The 16,634-nt window shown below is 34.9% G+C and overlaps 1 protein-coding gene across 2 annotated transcripts; it reads right to left on the bottom strand.

Moving 5' to 3' along the window:
* On the bottom strand, positions 1–16,552 carry LOC140054909 (ras association domain-containing protein 9-like). 2 transcript variants are annotated; one of them, XM_072100027.1, is made up of 2 exons: positions 16,377–16,552; positions 1–2,915 (listed from the first exon to the last, which is right to left on the bottom strand). In XM_072100027.1, the coding sequence occupies exon 2, from the start codon at positions 2,891–2,893 to the stop codon at positions 1,595–1,597; it is 1,299 nt and encodes a 432-aa protein (XP_071956128.1). In that variant the 5' UTR covers positions 2,894–2,915; positions 16,377–16,552; the 3' UTR covers positions 1–1,594. The 2 variants fall into 2 exon arrangements, with proteins under 2 accessions (XP_071956128.1, XP_071956129.1); XM_072100028.1 differs by lacking the exon at positions 16,377–16,552 and adding an exon at positions 5,786–6,278.
* Between the last annotated feature and the right edge of the window lie 82 nt (positions 16,553–16,634).

The following is a 16,634-nucleotide window of genomic DNA, read 5'->3' as shown; positions in this document are numbered from 1 at the left end:
TTTTATGTTTGTAAATAATACTTTATTTCTGAAGATCTCGTGAAAATGAGTTGCATGATTCAATTATACTAATATATGTCTATTTGTTACAACGAATTCATCTTTCCATTTTATCCTTAATATAATAATCTTAAAGTAAAACCGTAAATCATATTGTGTTATAAAAACCACCAATGTCCTACTGTCATTCTCACATTAATCTCATCACTTCATTTAAATAAATGTTAAAGAACATTTAAATTAAATTAGACGCGACAGATATAAACAAACATAAACTATTATTACATTACTCTTCCATTTACAAAAGAAAATCAATTCATATATTACTTTCTGTCAATATCAACTCCCAAAATTGTCAACCTAAATCTGATACGATCGACTTTCGCAGACTATTTTAAGCTTGACTCCTTCCACTTGGACACGGCGAAACGACGTGATTTGACCAATCACAAGCGACTGTTCGGATATTTCATGGCGTCGTGATTGGTCAAACACATACTGCGTTTTTCACCTTGCGTTGCGTCTGTAGTGGGAACTTAAGCTTGGTTCCCACTAGAACGTAACGCAAGGACGTAAACGCAACGCAAGCGTTTCAACCAATGACAAGCGAAGTTATAGACAGTTAGCAATCACAAGCGAATAAGCCATCGCTTGTGATTGGTCAATTCACTTGCGTTGCGTTACGTCCTTGTGTTGCGTCGCTAGTGGGAACCACGCTTTTAACCCTTTAGATCTAGGCCTATCTACACTATCAAACTTTATGTGACAAAAAAAATGTGATGTGCCCATAATTATATGGACATGATGTCGTAATGTCACTACCATATTTGGGGACATTATTACTTTTTTGGTCAAATTAGTTTGAGAGTGTAGACAGAGCTTTACAAGCGACTGCTCGGATGATCCATCACCGTCGTGATTGGTCAATTTACTTACGTTGACGCGTTGCGTCCTAGTCGGAACCAGCAAAGGCCTACATGCAGTACATTACTATTAGCTTACAGTGACATATGGATAGAAACAATTTACATTAACGGTATTAAAAATCGAATATTCATTATTTTCTTGCATCGTAAAACTTCACAATGTATTACAAATAAAAAGTAATTCCTTCACTTCACTTAAAATAAATCATTTTTAAATTAAATTCGACATGAAAATGAATTACTGTTACTTTTTGGAATATGATACGTGATTTAAAGCTGAAATAACATCAATCATACGTACAGTGTAAAGACACAACCTAGACTAGACTGTCTGAGAGTTATAGAATATTTTACGTCTTATGTTTATTAGTAACGCCATCCTTTAGTTTTTAGTTTAATTCAATTCGCTTTATACATTTAAATTAAAACATGACATGAAAAAAACATTATTTCAACTAAAATAATTTTGTAAGGATGCGTTAATCTTCTTATAAATTGGTAATCAACAATACATCGTTTCATGTATGTTTTAACATTTACGACACCTTTTTCTGTAAGGTATCGCTCGGACACTTTTAAAACCGACATTTTGTCGACTGATTGATGTTATAGATAAAGACTAATACTATATGACTACATTTTTATTTAGAAGAGATTGTTTTGTTTGTTTAAACTAATGTTACTGAAACTGTATGAACAGCGCCCCCATCTTCTGAATCTTGCATTGAACTTAATCCTGTATCGGAACTCGAGTCCGTATCATTGAAATCGTGCTTTATCATCGTTTGTTTTGTGTTATCATTTTTGGTAATTAAAATACCTTTAACTGGTACTCGACCACCACCTGACGAGTTTACCCGATGTAACGACCCACAATGATTTATTGGTACCACAGAATTGTCCCTATGTTTTATATTGTCATTGTAGTAACTATCGTTCGCATAATCATTTGTTTCATAAATTGTACATTCTTGAATTTTGTGTCCATTTTTCCTCTCAATACCGACGCTGTTTAAACTTTCAATCGAAGCGCATATTTTGTGTCCTTCGCTGTCTAGTTTCGCAAACGTGACCCGCTTTTTACCCTTCTCAAAACATGGTCCATTTGTAACATTTGAGTTATGGTCATCAGTAATATGTTTCTGTTGATGATGATAAACACTTTGTGACGTCGTATCAATGTGTACTGGTGGATACGTATCTGAAAGCGCGGTCATTTGTTCCGGTGGTAGTAGTAACTCATCATTGTCTGCCGCGTTGGTTGCAGACAAATACGACTCTTGTACATAATCTTTACCATTTGCATGCATACGACACAGATGCATTTGTGTTTCGTAATACTCAATTTCTAAATCAGTCTGTCGTATATTTTCAATCAATTTATGAAGCTCCTCTTCCTGTCCCTGTACCAGTTCAACCAGTCCTTCCGACTCTGGGGCGGGATTTACTGGCGGTGGCGAAGGGGTCAACGGTCTTTGCTCTGATTGGCTCTCCAACAGTTCGTCGTTACTGCGGCTTATTCTATGATTGTTTTGTTCATTTAGCCATTTTATATGTTCTTGTTGCTCACTGCGCTCTACACTGCGCGTTCTTCTACTATTAACCATTCCTCTTTGCTTCCGTTTTCTTGTACTCCTCTCTGGTATCTCTTTTATCTTCGTCTTAGTTTTATTATCATCCCTGTCTGCTCTAAATTCCTTCGTTTTCTTTCTCAAAATAAACTTTACATTATGCTGTTCGTTGTGCCAAGATCGCCAGATTTTGATAATTTTGGTATTTCGCGGCAAAATTCTTTCACATTCCCGCCATTGTTCAATAAGTACATACGTTTCTATATAGTCGTCTGAAAGTTGATCAGCTTTCGTTTTGTTGTAGAGTAGCGCAGTGATGACGTCATGACACGTAGTTCGTTTCGTCAGACCTTTGACCTTTTTCTCTCGATTATTTACCCACACGTTTACTTCCATCCTCTTAATTCCTCTCAGTTATCTGGAAATAAAAACAAACATTTTAATTAATTTCTGCATGGTAAATCATGATAATTCAATCAACGACTTTCATTCCAGTTACGCTTGATCGAGTCTCGTTACGCTTGATTGTGTTTTGTTACGCTTGATCAAGTTTCGTTACGCTTCTTGTCAGAGTAACATCTATCTTTCAGAGTTGGCTAATTACCAATACTATGCATAAACAAATAGAAAAACATTAACTGTAGTTGCATTCTGTAATGTTAAGCACAATCGTTGATTATGTACCTATGTTTAATTTCTTGCGCGTTTGGCGTTTCACACAAAATGTATCAGTGTGAAACGTGAAAAATTTAGCTAGGTGTACTTGCGAAAGATTCTTTACTCCATGGTTGACGTCACCTGCGCTACATTACATAACGAAATCAGAACTTTTCCGTTTCGAACATTAGATAAAAATGAAACAAAAAAAACACTTGGTTATAACACTTTATTAATCATGATCATTAGTTTGGTAATGTCTCTTTACACCCACGGAGCCACTCGTTAATCTTATTTTCTGGCTCATTAGTGGCAATAAATCGTGATAGTTTATATCCATCAACCACAGGTCATTATGGTAAAGCCCGGCTTTTCAAGTTTACGAGCATGATATCACACCCTGGGCAATTTACGGACATGAATCGAAATCAAAACGCTAGGCTTGTGTGTTGGGCAGAAACACAGCCTAAAGTCAAGATTTAATTGTTAGTAATTAGTATGAGATTGTTTATTAAGTGTAAAACAACTTTTTCCTTGCGGGTGTGTTCGAACGCGTTGAAGTAAAATTGTAACTGAAACGTTTCTATACATACAGACACATTGACTAGTATGAATCTAGATTTATGAATAGAATATTGCAGATAATAGATGTATGGTCTGAATGAACTGTATTCGTGTAGTTTAGTAATTGCAATATCAGCAAACTCTAGACAAGCATAATATATTTAAATAATCGCCCATTCTTGGATACGAATATTGAAAATTGACAAATCTGAAAATACTGTAAATGTTTACGCGCGGGTACAAATTCGTAGGCCTCCTACTATAGCTATATATCGACGCTGAGAGTGAGTCTGCTGCCAGGAAGAATGTACCGGTACTGCACCGTACTTACATTTTATAAAATAAACAGTTTTCATTTACGGACAATCTTCACGATAACTGAAAATGTATGCCTAATATATTGCCACATCCCTGGAAAGTTGTAGGTTATACAATAGCCACGGTAACTATTCGACAACCAATGTCAACGAACGGACGGAAAAAACACTTAAAATCATAAACAATGAGATTCAGTGTTAAGTCAATCGTTAAATGAATTTAAATGAGTTTAAAGTGGTCGCAAGACCCGTAGATTATTATTATACAAATCGGATATTATAGCCGCAAGGTTTACTGTCATTCGCCAGAGAATAGACGTATTGTTCTTACCAATGCTAACTGGGACCCATTAAGACTAAGTAATTGGTTACACTCCTTCCTTTAATCCCAGGCGGATTGTTTAAGAATAACATTTTTTTGTGTGATTTCCCTTGGCTTTCATTTCTAAATTATGCTTTTGAATTTGTTGATGCTGTTATTGTTGATACTCTTGTTGTTGTTGATACTCTTGTTGTTGTTGACATAGCCACCTACTAGCACATCTGAATCTACGTTGACATTGTAATTTAAATTATTATATTATTATTTTATTGTTATGTTCTCTACTGAACCACTTTGGAAATCAATGCTTTAGCCATTCAGTCATTCAGTATAAAGAGAGAATAAATAAGTACATTAATCAATGCTCTGTTTGGCGTACCATACTAGCCATGGTGTCATTAATAATACTCGTATGCTTAAGCGTGGCTTACACTAGGACGCAACGCATGACGTAAGCGCAAATAAGTAACTTGACCAATCACAAATGATGGATTATCCTAACTATCGCTTGTCATTGGTCAATTCGGTTGCGTTGCGCTTACGTCATTGCATTGCGTCCTAGGTGGGAACCAAAAGGGACGTGCTTTCAGATTGTGATGACATGTACAGTAACTATGTCCGTGCGTTAACGTTACGCTTTGCTGAGATACTTAAACAAATACTTATTTTGATCAACCTGCACCATAGGTTATTGACTTTCTGATAGAAATAATGTTGTTGTTAATCGAAAAGTGGTTTGGCAACCATCCACTTAAACAAAACCCACCGTTTTATATCCACTTTCATTTTCTTAGATTTAATAAGGTTGCTAACCCTATCAACATTGTTCTCATCAATTTTTATCGTATATGTATTCACACAATATAACAGCGGATATTCTAATATGATAGTTTATTTCAAAGTTTGTTTTTCTCCCAGATTTGACGCCCACGCGATGCGTATTTGATTGCATATGTGGGTATAAATCTAGAACCTGTGATTGTAAAGTTGGTATAATTGTCACTGACCTAAAATTGATTCCCACCATAGGACGCAACGCAAGCGAGTTGACCAATGACAAGTAAAGCGACAGTTCGAATAATTCATCGCCTGTCATTGGTCAAATCCATTACGTTGCGTTACGTTGTTGTGTTGCGTCTCTAGTGGGAACCACGCTTTACCCCACTAAAGGCGCAGCATACATAAACACATATTAATCTTCGATTAATTGATTGATCGATACGAGTTTAATATATTTTCGTGGTACTGGCGAAATATGTGTATACTGCGTATCACAAACAGAAACAAATTAGACGCGTGAATTTCATCAAAAAGGAGGAATGCATAGAGTTTGTACATACGTACGAGTTTGCGTCATTCTTTGCGTTCATAGAACGATTCTACAAAACCTGTATGATCCTCCAACGAGAGAAAACTATGTAGACCTACCTGCACAACTATTATTCAATCCTACATTTTTGTTACACAGATAAAACTTTCCAAGTATCATCATAAAATATTGAAAGACAAGTATAAGTAGTAACTGCTTGTTGAACTGCTCGAATGCGTTTCAGCATCACAATTTATGTCCGCATATGTAATACTGAGTGGTGTTATACAAATTGCGGTGATATTGAACGCTGATTAGTCTGTGTATACAACAATCTCTATTGGGGAAAGATTTTGCACGTCATGGTCTAGTGGTCACAGTATTATGTAGCGACTGTAGCACGACTGTCTGTACACGTACGGTTTACGTCCCGAGGGTTAAGATTAGAAAGAGCGGGGGTTGACGCGGTTGGGTGGTCCCAGCGACAATAAAGACTTTGGAGGTCTTCGCGGTCTCCCAGAAAAGAAGATTTGGCATTTGTAGGCCTAGGGCGAATTTCAGAACGTAAAGACTTGAACCAGAAAACAAAAGCTACTAGTACTTGCTAATTTATAACCAGAGGATACCAAATGGGAATTTAAACAATCTGTATTACACTCTTTGTTGACACATAAAATAATGATATCATGGTGTGATATAGCACTTAGAAAGTGGCCTATAGGCTTATCAGACACTAAGCAAATACTTGAGTAGAATAATAGGTATGACCCTTATGGCGAAACATAATTTGCAAGTATATTAACATGTGAACACATGATAAAGGAACAAGATTTGGACTTCGAACTGTAGACGATAACAAATAAACCATACCGTATCTTATACGACATATGTTCTAATATAATTGTAATATAGATTTTAAATATATCACAGTTTATTATTTGTTTTTTTGCCTTTTATTATAATAGTTCGATAAAAGTGGAGCTGTATCTTGGTGGTTAACGTACTGCCTTCCAAACCAAGGTCCAGGGTTCAATCCTGACATAGTGCCAGGGTTCAATCCTGACATAGTGCCAGGGTTGTAAAACTCACTGTTTCAACTCCACTCCCTCAAATGAGATTTAGTTTATAACAGGGAGTTTACAACTCCCTGGTGTATAAGCCTGAAAAAATTATGAAATACTCAAATAGTTTATCCATCCTGTAATTGGTGAGTTACTCGCTGTTGGATGCGTATGAAATAAAAAATAAATAAAATTGATAAATTCGTTTTTTAACATGCAATATTTTTGCGTTTATTATAGTGTAGGCCTATATACTGTACGGTACCAAACGCATTTAAATTATCTCTAATTTTAGAGAAGATATTTTAAAGTTAGCATCTTTCCTACTGTATGCTCTAATTATTAATAAGTGTTCGATAAACTCAAATTAATATAATGTGTTTTTTTATCATGCACGATTTTCGCGTTTAATGCGTATACCAATGAAACGCATTCAAATTCTTGTGACCATCTTTCCTACTGTATGCTCTAATTAATAACAACTGAACCAGTGTTTTCATCGTCTAAATCCTTCAACATCCATAAACTGAGTCTTTAATCGCTCATTCATGCAAGAATTGTTAACTAACAGCACATTTTAATTTTACTGATGGTTATCCGAAGCTTACGGCAAATTACTAAGTCCATCTACTCCATAAATGAACTCCTTGAGTCATAGGTGTTAGTCATTCCATGTATAGCCTATTAGATAAAATATAATTATCTTGTTGTGTTGTATTCAACCCGTAACAGTATTTTTAACAACTTAGATATAAAAAAAACAGTATTTCCACTCTCGCGGGATCACAATATTATCATGTTTGTGACACAACAGTACACATTAATATAATTCATTTTATTTTTAACTCGAAATTGTAGAAAAGGCATTGAAGGAGAACGTGCGTTCGTCGTACCGATACAACTCAAATATAACTCAAATTCTTTTTAATCAGTAGCATGTCGGCCTACCATGAATAGAAATGACAAGTTTTAAAACGAAATATTAAAATAAATTTAAATTAAAATTTAACTAACAGTATTACTGTAAGCCTACCTTCTAAAAACGAATTATCCATACTTAATGTGTAGATGAATATTCATGTGGTCAATCTCTCACTATACTATACTAGTGATTTGATCTAAAGCAATGGCTGTGTACACAAACACCCTAGGCAGCAGACGTGGCGTCGAGGTTCATATCTCAAATATAACATTCAGTTCACCTGCATCTGTTGCTAGGAAGGGGATTATTTTTATTTAAACCAGCCAAGCCCTTCGACCTATTCAATGACGCATGAACCAACCAGGCCTAAAGATCGGCCGCCGCCAAAGTTACAAACACATGGCATCATTTATGACCCTATGATTACGAAACATAACATTTGAATCCCAAGCGAGAAAACTTGTGATTTTTTTTTGGCAGAGACGACGCGAATTCGGTCGCGAATACCAACGCATCCACGCCAAGCACGTAATGATGCGGAGAGAATAATAAGGCCTATGTCCGATACAAATCTGTTAAGTCAGTGTTGTATTATGAGAAGGTAAAGATACTCGTTACTAATTCTAAGGAATTTGTAAGACGCCAAATAAAGCACAGCCACTTAATTCGTTAAGTTCTCTATCTCTTTATGTTTTAGTATCGCGTTGATCACCTGTGGATCATTTTTTCCGATCTTCGATTCATCGAAAATTATCATGCCTACCACTGTAGGAAATCACCACGCCTACCAAAGGAAAAATTACCACGCCTACCAAAGGAAAAAATACCCCGCTTCCAATGAAAAATATACCACGCCCCACCAGGAAGTTTTAAACTCCCTGCGCCTACCAATCGAACATTTTATCATAAATAAATTACCGCCTACTAACGAAAATTTCGCCTCCAATCGTAAAATCGAGCTACAGCAAAATGATATATACCTGAGACAGTAATTATTTTAATATCGACACTTGGGTACGAGTATGCATAAAATAGCTACATACATTAATCATGGTCGCCCCTGTTGAATCTGCCTATATAGTATTCTTTATCCATCCCGGTATCAAATGATGGTATTTATCGATTTAGATTTATTTAAAAGTACAGATTGCACAGATCTATCTGTTAATCTAATCAGTCACCAAATCACAAAAAAACACCAGAGTGTAATATCGGGCATTTATAATGAATAGTGCCTATATCTGTCTTCTTTTGAATAGCCGTTGTATGCTTACTACCGGTGTTAGTCCCTTCTTTCAGACTCGGATAATAAAATGCACCTGTTTGAACTAGATACTTTTCTCTTGTACTTTTTGGGTGAACCCACCACTTCTAAGCACCTTCGTTCGTGATCAGGCTTCAGTATTTTGTGTTACCATTCTTGCTGCTCTAGGCGTTAAGTACTGATACTTATGTAGTTATTGTTTTGACCTACACGAGGGGTGTCTCAAGACCTTGCCTCTACTCTAGGGCTAGCCTGCTCTGAAATCCCTTCAGCTCCATGGTTACATGAACACTCTGTACCTACATTTTGACCTACACGATGACATTGTGTCTCAAGACACATGTACCTAACCCCTGGGCCTAGCCTGCTCTGAAATCTCTTCAACTACGGTAACTTATATAAATCCATGATTACATGAACCCTGTACGGTACCTATACTGTTAAACACTTTAATAATACTTAGGTAAAGTGTTCATGTAACCATCCTCTTTAATAATGCTATTCCTGTAAACTATAATACTGTACTAAAATACACTTTTGCATTAGGCCTAATATCTTTTGAAATAGCCAAATACGGAACTGGATTATGGAAATGACAAATGTAAATACCGTAACGTACAAAAAAAAGCACCTGCGCTTCGAAGCAATTCCGTCGAAGTCCATTTATATTCGGTATATTACCAACATTATTGTACTCTAGAGACAGATTGAAATCTTCTTTTGAATTAAATTGTCTTAACAGACCATTATACAGAACTTGTAATTAAAAAGAAACTATACGATATATCGTGATGCTTAATAATGGCATCTCTGTCAGTATTTTGCGATCATCTGTGAAGTTTTAAAAACTACAGTGATGCCCAGGGTCACAATGAGAGGTCAATTGATCTAATCAAATGATTCAAAGTCATTATCAATACCAATAAAAAAGTTCAAGTGTAAATTTTATCACAGTTTGAAATCGTGTTGGGTGAGCACCGCGATTGATTTTAAGCCGACACGTGGTCGTGTCGATATCTGCCCGCTCGCCCCGGGCTCTTGTTTTCTAGGCTGGAATTTCTCTCATCCTTATAACACGTAAACAGTTAAGAACAGGGCTTAGCGTAGATTTTATGATACTAAGGATTTCCCTAAAGACTTATATGCCTAACTTGGCTTAAATACGGGTTTTTTTCGGACTAGTTCGTCACATGCCTCAACATACAATTCGATAAGCATCGAACAATTCCATTCCATAAAATCAATTTCACATTAATTAATGTTTTAAAAACTGTAAGATTCATTTATTTTTTTAATTAATAGGTCAATTTGTTTTGGTTGTAATGTCCTCGGTTGTACTTTTACAATCCACTGACTTTTAACGGTCCATCAGCACGCTTCCTTTCACGGATGAAGTGGAAAAAAACTTGGAAATAATGTCACCATGGGTCCTATTGTGGCGTATTAGACACTCGGCTCAAGAAGGTTAAACGACTTTATAGTAATTAGTATGTTTTGTCATTAATTCAGCGCTTGACAAGAAGGAAAACGGTGCGGGATGTCGTTAGGCTTGACATGGCGCACGCGATTCACTGATGTATTATCTTCGGAGTCATTGCGATTTCCTCCGAGCGCGTTCATGACCCGGTTCATTAACAACCTCATTATTTCAAACTTTGATCGTTATAGTGGCTGACTTCTGATAGGCATGGTAGTGGTTTTTGTAGTTACTGTGCGAATGCGTCATTCGTGCAACGTTTGAAACAGGTCTATGTATGTTAAAAAGTAATCTGGGTTCCAGAAGGAGTTTTGATTTAATATTTGTGTAAAGATAAACATTTTGGCACATATGGCGTTTCATACGTATACTACTTGAGCTTGTATTCAGAAAAAAACATCGAAATAACTATACAGACTTTGGGCAAGTCTAGTTAATACCGTCTATAAACATTCTCTAGGCCTACTCTTCTGACAGGTGGTGGTCGGATGAAATTGCGTCCACGCGACTCTTTTAAAACGCAATCGCGTCGTATGATGAAGAAGAAGAAGAATTTGTCGATCATCAAGAAACGTCCTACTAAAATAGTCTATTACAATAGGATGATCGTCTGAACTCGTCAAAAACGCGTTCTAGCTTGCATAATCTATCATAATAAGCAGTTCCTCACACAAAAGCAATGAAGTCACAATACATGTCAAATTAAAATATCCATACAAAAAACAAATTGTACGAGCTTAAGTGACTTTGTCTAAAACGAGGACGGCTAACAAACTGCTGTCATTTCGAAATTGAAAAGAAAGGTAAATAGTTCAGCAAATACAATGATATCTTTTCAAGTGTTTTAAGATGAGACATTCGAAGAATTTCGTCTGTTAAAATGTATCTAAAAATATACATTAAAAAAAAAGAAGCCTCAATATTGTTGAAAAACTATTCTGGCTTTGTATTGTACCATACAAACGGTCTATATTCACTTCATCTGCTTTTTTTTAAAGCTTATCATCAACTGATAATGATGTATTATGTTCAGTAAAATGTATATTGGCCTTCTGGAGATATTTTTAAAATTAAAACAAAAAAATTAAAACACAACCACAATGTTATATTATAGTATAGTTCATTCTTATAATTTATATAGCGCATATAAGCAAGATATCTCAATGCGCTGAACATTATTACCCGGTCATTCGTTAGATCAAACACGTATGGAAACATACTCGCATAATGCAGATAGTATTCAGCGCAAAGTTGTGTCTTGATCTAACCGGTACCCATTTATACACCTGGGTGGAGAGAGGCAAATGTAAATGTAAGTAAGGATACAAGCTTGCGGCGAGATTGCGGCGAGATTTGGATTCGAATCACGATCTCACGCTATTTTTACATATTTTTCGTTCAGACAGGCATAATGTACAGTATACCATGATGGACGCAATATTGTATTATGACATAACAACCATTGTCCCAGAAGGAATAATTTTCGAATTTACGATGTACGGTATAGGTTCAGTAATTCATAATTGTAGAGGTGGTGAAGCGAAGGTGTCAACATCAGCTCTACTATATGATTATATGTCTAACCACACAAGAACACAAGTGCAATTTAACCCACGGGGTAGCAATATTTTTATTGTATAATTTCGTAACGTGTCCTGGTAGACTTGAAGACAATTTGAATTGGGTCACGGTCTTGATCTAATTATATTTCAAGCGATAAAAAGATACTGTGATGTGCCCGTATATGGACATTATGATGTCATATCACTACCATATTTGAGCATATCACAACCATATTTGGGAACATCAAACTAGCTTAAGATATTGGAACAAATTTTTTTCCTCCTACACCAGATGAATATACATTTCCTTGCTCCTATGATGCTTATGCTATTCTTAAGCTATGTCTACACTATAAAACTAGTTCGACAAAAGTGTGATGTGCCCAAATATGGTAGTGATATGACGTCATCGTGTCCATATATGGGCACATCACATTTTTTTATCACCAAGTTTGATAGTGTAGACAGAGCTTGCTTCACAAACCGAACTGCGGAAAACATCTGATTAAAATGAGATTGATAATTGACGACCTGTCGTCGAATGTTGTTGAATTTTGATTGATCAACGTTGACAGTTCTAAATGAATGTAATGGTAGGCCCACTGAAACAAGTAATATATTCCTATGATATATAATCATAACACAATATATGATTTATCCATAGGAGAAACCTGCTAAAACAAATGTATCTTATCTATAAAAAAACTAAAAGACTATTTGCCTGTCACACCATTATAATACAAGCTGTTCCCAATGGTATTGTATAATATATAGATACATCAAAACATACGAAATTCAATACTGTTAATTCTGTACTGTTGTTCTTATGAATAAATCAACACAGGTATATACCACATCCTTACACAACACCGACATTTCTACACATAATCGTAAAACCTTCAATGTACATAAAAACATCGTAAATCTGACCGAATTAAACTTCAAAACACAAAATAAAACTTACAAACTGATTCAATATGTTTACATACGTTTTTCAAAGCAGGTGTGTACATCTCCCTCTCTAATCTTCAGCTGTTTATTTTAAAATGGTAAATTTAAAATATCGGTTGTAAATGATTTTCTCGATTCAAAATCACGCTTTTTTATTGCTAAACAAAGGAGGCACTGTTAAAAATCGGTGACATTTCGATTTTAAAAGAAAGAATTAAAACGCTTTGCTAAGATAACGTGTGCTGGCCACTCATATGAGTGAAAAGGTCGTTTAATGAATGATTTAGCGAGAATAATACGTGAACTATCTCCAGAAATGGCTCAGTAACTCGCAATAAAATGCCAGGATTACTTCATTAGTTAAATCGAATAGCTTACCATTTGCTGTTTGTTTGATTTGGAGGAGTATCGTAACTTGTTTTATGTTCATTGAAGGCACGGACTTGGTCCAGTTGTTAAGAATGAAAGAGCTTTAACGAGTAGCAATTTAAACAATTTAATGAAATAAGATCTACATCGCCTTTTATTATAATTATGAATTACCATTTAGCCTACTTGTTAATTTTAAAATTAGGCAATAATAGCTGCGCTTAAAATAAATTATTTTTAAAATTAATTTTAATAGTGATAACTATACTATTTCCATAGAACAGAGATATTATGCTTTTATTACTGTGTACGGTAGGCCTGCTTTTAATAAAGCATACAGTAGTAGCCATTTTGGAACGAACACTTTCCTTTTGAACGTAGCTCTGTCTATCAAACCTTATGTGACAAACAAAATGTGATGTGCCCATATATGGACATGATGAGGTCATATCACTACCATATTTGGGCATATCACTACCATATTTAGGTACATCACACTTTGTTGTCAAACTAGCTTGATAGTGTAGACAGAGCTTTATTACAATATGGCTTGGAGGTTACAAAATAGATTTCTTTAAATGTTAATGTTGTCAGGATTAATACAATGTACAGTTCATTCACATTAAATTCAGTATTTGAAATAATACCTTTAGATTTCAAATAGATAATTGAAATGAATTAATTCCGAGTTCATTAACACACAACACTGATTGATGACCAGCCTAATGGAAGATCTAATTATTGAAAGAAATCTATTATCTAGGCCGCCACAATATAATTTCATAATTATCGTCATATCGTTTGACCCGTGCGCGGGGCAAAACGCGGTCTTCTCCTTTGAGGCCAAGACATTTACAAAGTGCTCAGGCACCCTTGAGAGAGCACTATATCGGGCGTGAAATCATATAAAATAAATGCCTTTATAAATGTCGATCCTTGCTTTTTAAGAAGAGTTCATAAACATCGATCACTATTTTGATGAAAGTGCGCCCGACGTTTTTAGCAAACATCCTGAATAATTCATAATTCGGACACATTCATAAATTGGCATTTCGTCGAATTTTAAATTATAGCAGCATACTTTTGAAAATATATATCATCAATTTCAAGCCTGCTACTACTCCATAAACAAACGTTTTAAAACAAACGTGATAATATATTTTGTACAGATTTTAGATTTTACATGTTTTATGACTTCCGCAATATAAATTTATGTTTTATGTACTATGGCGCCCAGCGCACAAAGCGCCATTGATTGAATGGAAGTTTCTCATAAAAAATCACGGGATTTTACGAATAATATACTTTAGTACAGATCTGTATATACGTCATTTAAAACTGTGTACTGTAATTATTTATCTCCAAAAAATGAAGTACTAATAAAAGGCAATTCTGTGGGTATCAATTGAGATACTAAATTAAAACGATGAATTAAAACAGCCAACAAAAATTTGAGATATACCAACTAAGCACAAAGCTAAACCAAAACATTAAGAATTGGCAAGCTTTCGGAATTCTTTAGTCAGGGCTAATTAATAAAACCAGGGAAGAGTAAAATTGTAATTTCACTCTTTCCTGATAAAACTATATATCTACAATCTAAAGAAGTACTGTAATTATTTAATATTACAAAATTAAAAGAGCTAGCTCTGGTATCATATTTTATTTTCGATTATGCTGTAGTTGCATGCATGGAGGAAATATTATATTATTTCCTCCATGGTTTACCGAAGTATACTAACTATACATAGTTACGTATGTACTAATAACTTAAATATATATGTTATCATCTACTCATGAAAGGCTAGTGTACGGTACATTATGAAGTAATATGCGTCAATAAACTTAATTTATTGTCGCAGCAAACACACAGAAAGCGTGCCATATCGCTAAGTGGATCAGCAGAAACGCACCGTATCAGAATCTATCCGGTTATTACCTCGCAGTAAACGTGAACTAAAGTCACTGATTTATGTACTGTACGAAGTTACTTTAGAAAATGAATTAGAAACGATGAGTCATCTATACAAACGATAAACATTTAAATAATTCAAGATAATGGTATAAAATGTGAGGCATATGGTATAAAGCCTTATTTGATATAAGTAATTAATTCCTCGTCTTTAGTTGCAGATAAAACAAATTACCGTAAGTAATGCATGTGTATTGCGTTACACAGCCAATAGATAATTACATTATACAGAGTTTGGCTACATCATACAAATGCAGTTAAAAGTACATGGTCACTACTAAAACTGATGATGAAAGATGAGTAATTAAAACATTATGCATGCATGATCATAACATTGAAAAATGCTTCTGATCAGACAAAAAATAAATATTAAAATGACTATTATGTTATGTGTTATGAGGTGGGTTTAATTTAATCATGGAGGTTGTTTTTACTTGATGGTTTTATTGGCATTATTTAAATTGTGGTTCAATTGACCCTCCTTCCTCCTCTTCTCTCCTAAAACACTTGCAATTGACCACACACATCCACACCCACTTTCTAACACCAATGGAATCCCCGTAATTTGCTTTACTCTCAACACCACCACCAGTTTATAGCACTGTACGGAAGAATACTGTATATGTTACTGTATATGTTACTGTATAAATCGGGTATGTCCCGGACTAAGGACTAGACCCCATTTACACTTCATCGACGATTTAAAAGTAAGTATAAGTAAGTACTTTAGAAAACAACGTTTCTCGACTGAAATTGTAGGCCTCCTAATAATTGAAGAAACAAATGCATCGTCTAATATTGAAGAATGTTACACAAAATGTGTAGGCCTCCCTACACAAGAAATCAAAAAAAAATCATTAAAACAGCACGACAAATTGAATCTAGTAATAATAATATTTGTATATTTTAATAGGTTTAGTGTATGTTATAGTAAGATATCATCAGACGCATTACGATAATCATATCAGTAATAAATTGATTTTTGAGATGACCCGATTTATTAATAAAGAATCGTTGTCACCTCCCAAGAGTCATGATTACAAAATAAACAGACAAGACCAGGTAACAATCAAGGTACACTTGTGCAGTTTATTGGTATATAAAGCTATGTAAACATGACACTACAACTTACCTGTGTTGAAGTCTGCAATCAATAATAAATATAAATTCCTTTTCAAATTCCAACAGTAAACTTCTTATTTCATAATGATATTACGGTATATATCAGTTATATAGTTAATCCTACAATATTAATAATATTATCGTCGTCGTCGGACGCAATACCTCCGGGATATGTCCATGCTTATCGCACCGTAGCGACTGTATACACATACTCAACCGAGAGATAATAAAATATGAATTTACAAATAACACGTGACCATTAGTGATG

Source organism: Antedon mediterranea, chromosome 7 (genome assembly GCF_964355755.1).
Source record: "Antedon mediterranea chromosome 7, ecAntMedi1.1, whole genome shotgun sequence".
Classification (NCBI taxonomy): domain Eukaryota; kingdom Metazoa; phylum Echinodermata; class Crinoidea; order Comatulida; family Antedonidae; genus Antedon; species Antedon mediterranea.
The sequence above is the reverse complement of the archived record's forward strand: the minus strand, read 5'-3'. Positions and strand labels throughout refer to the sequence as shown.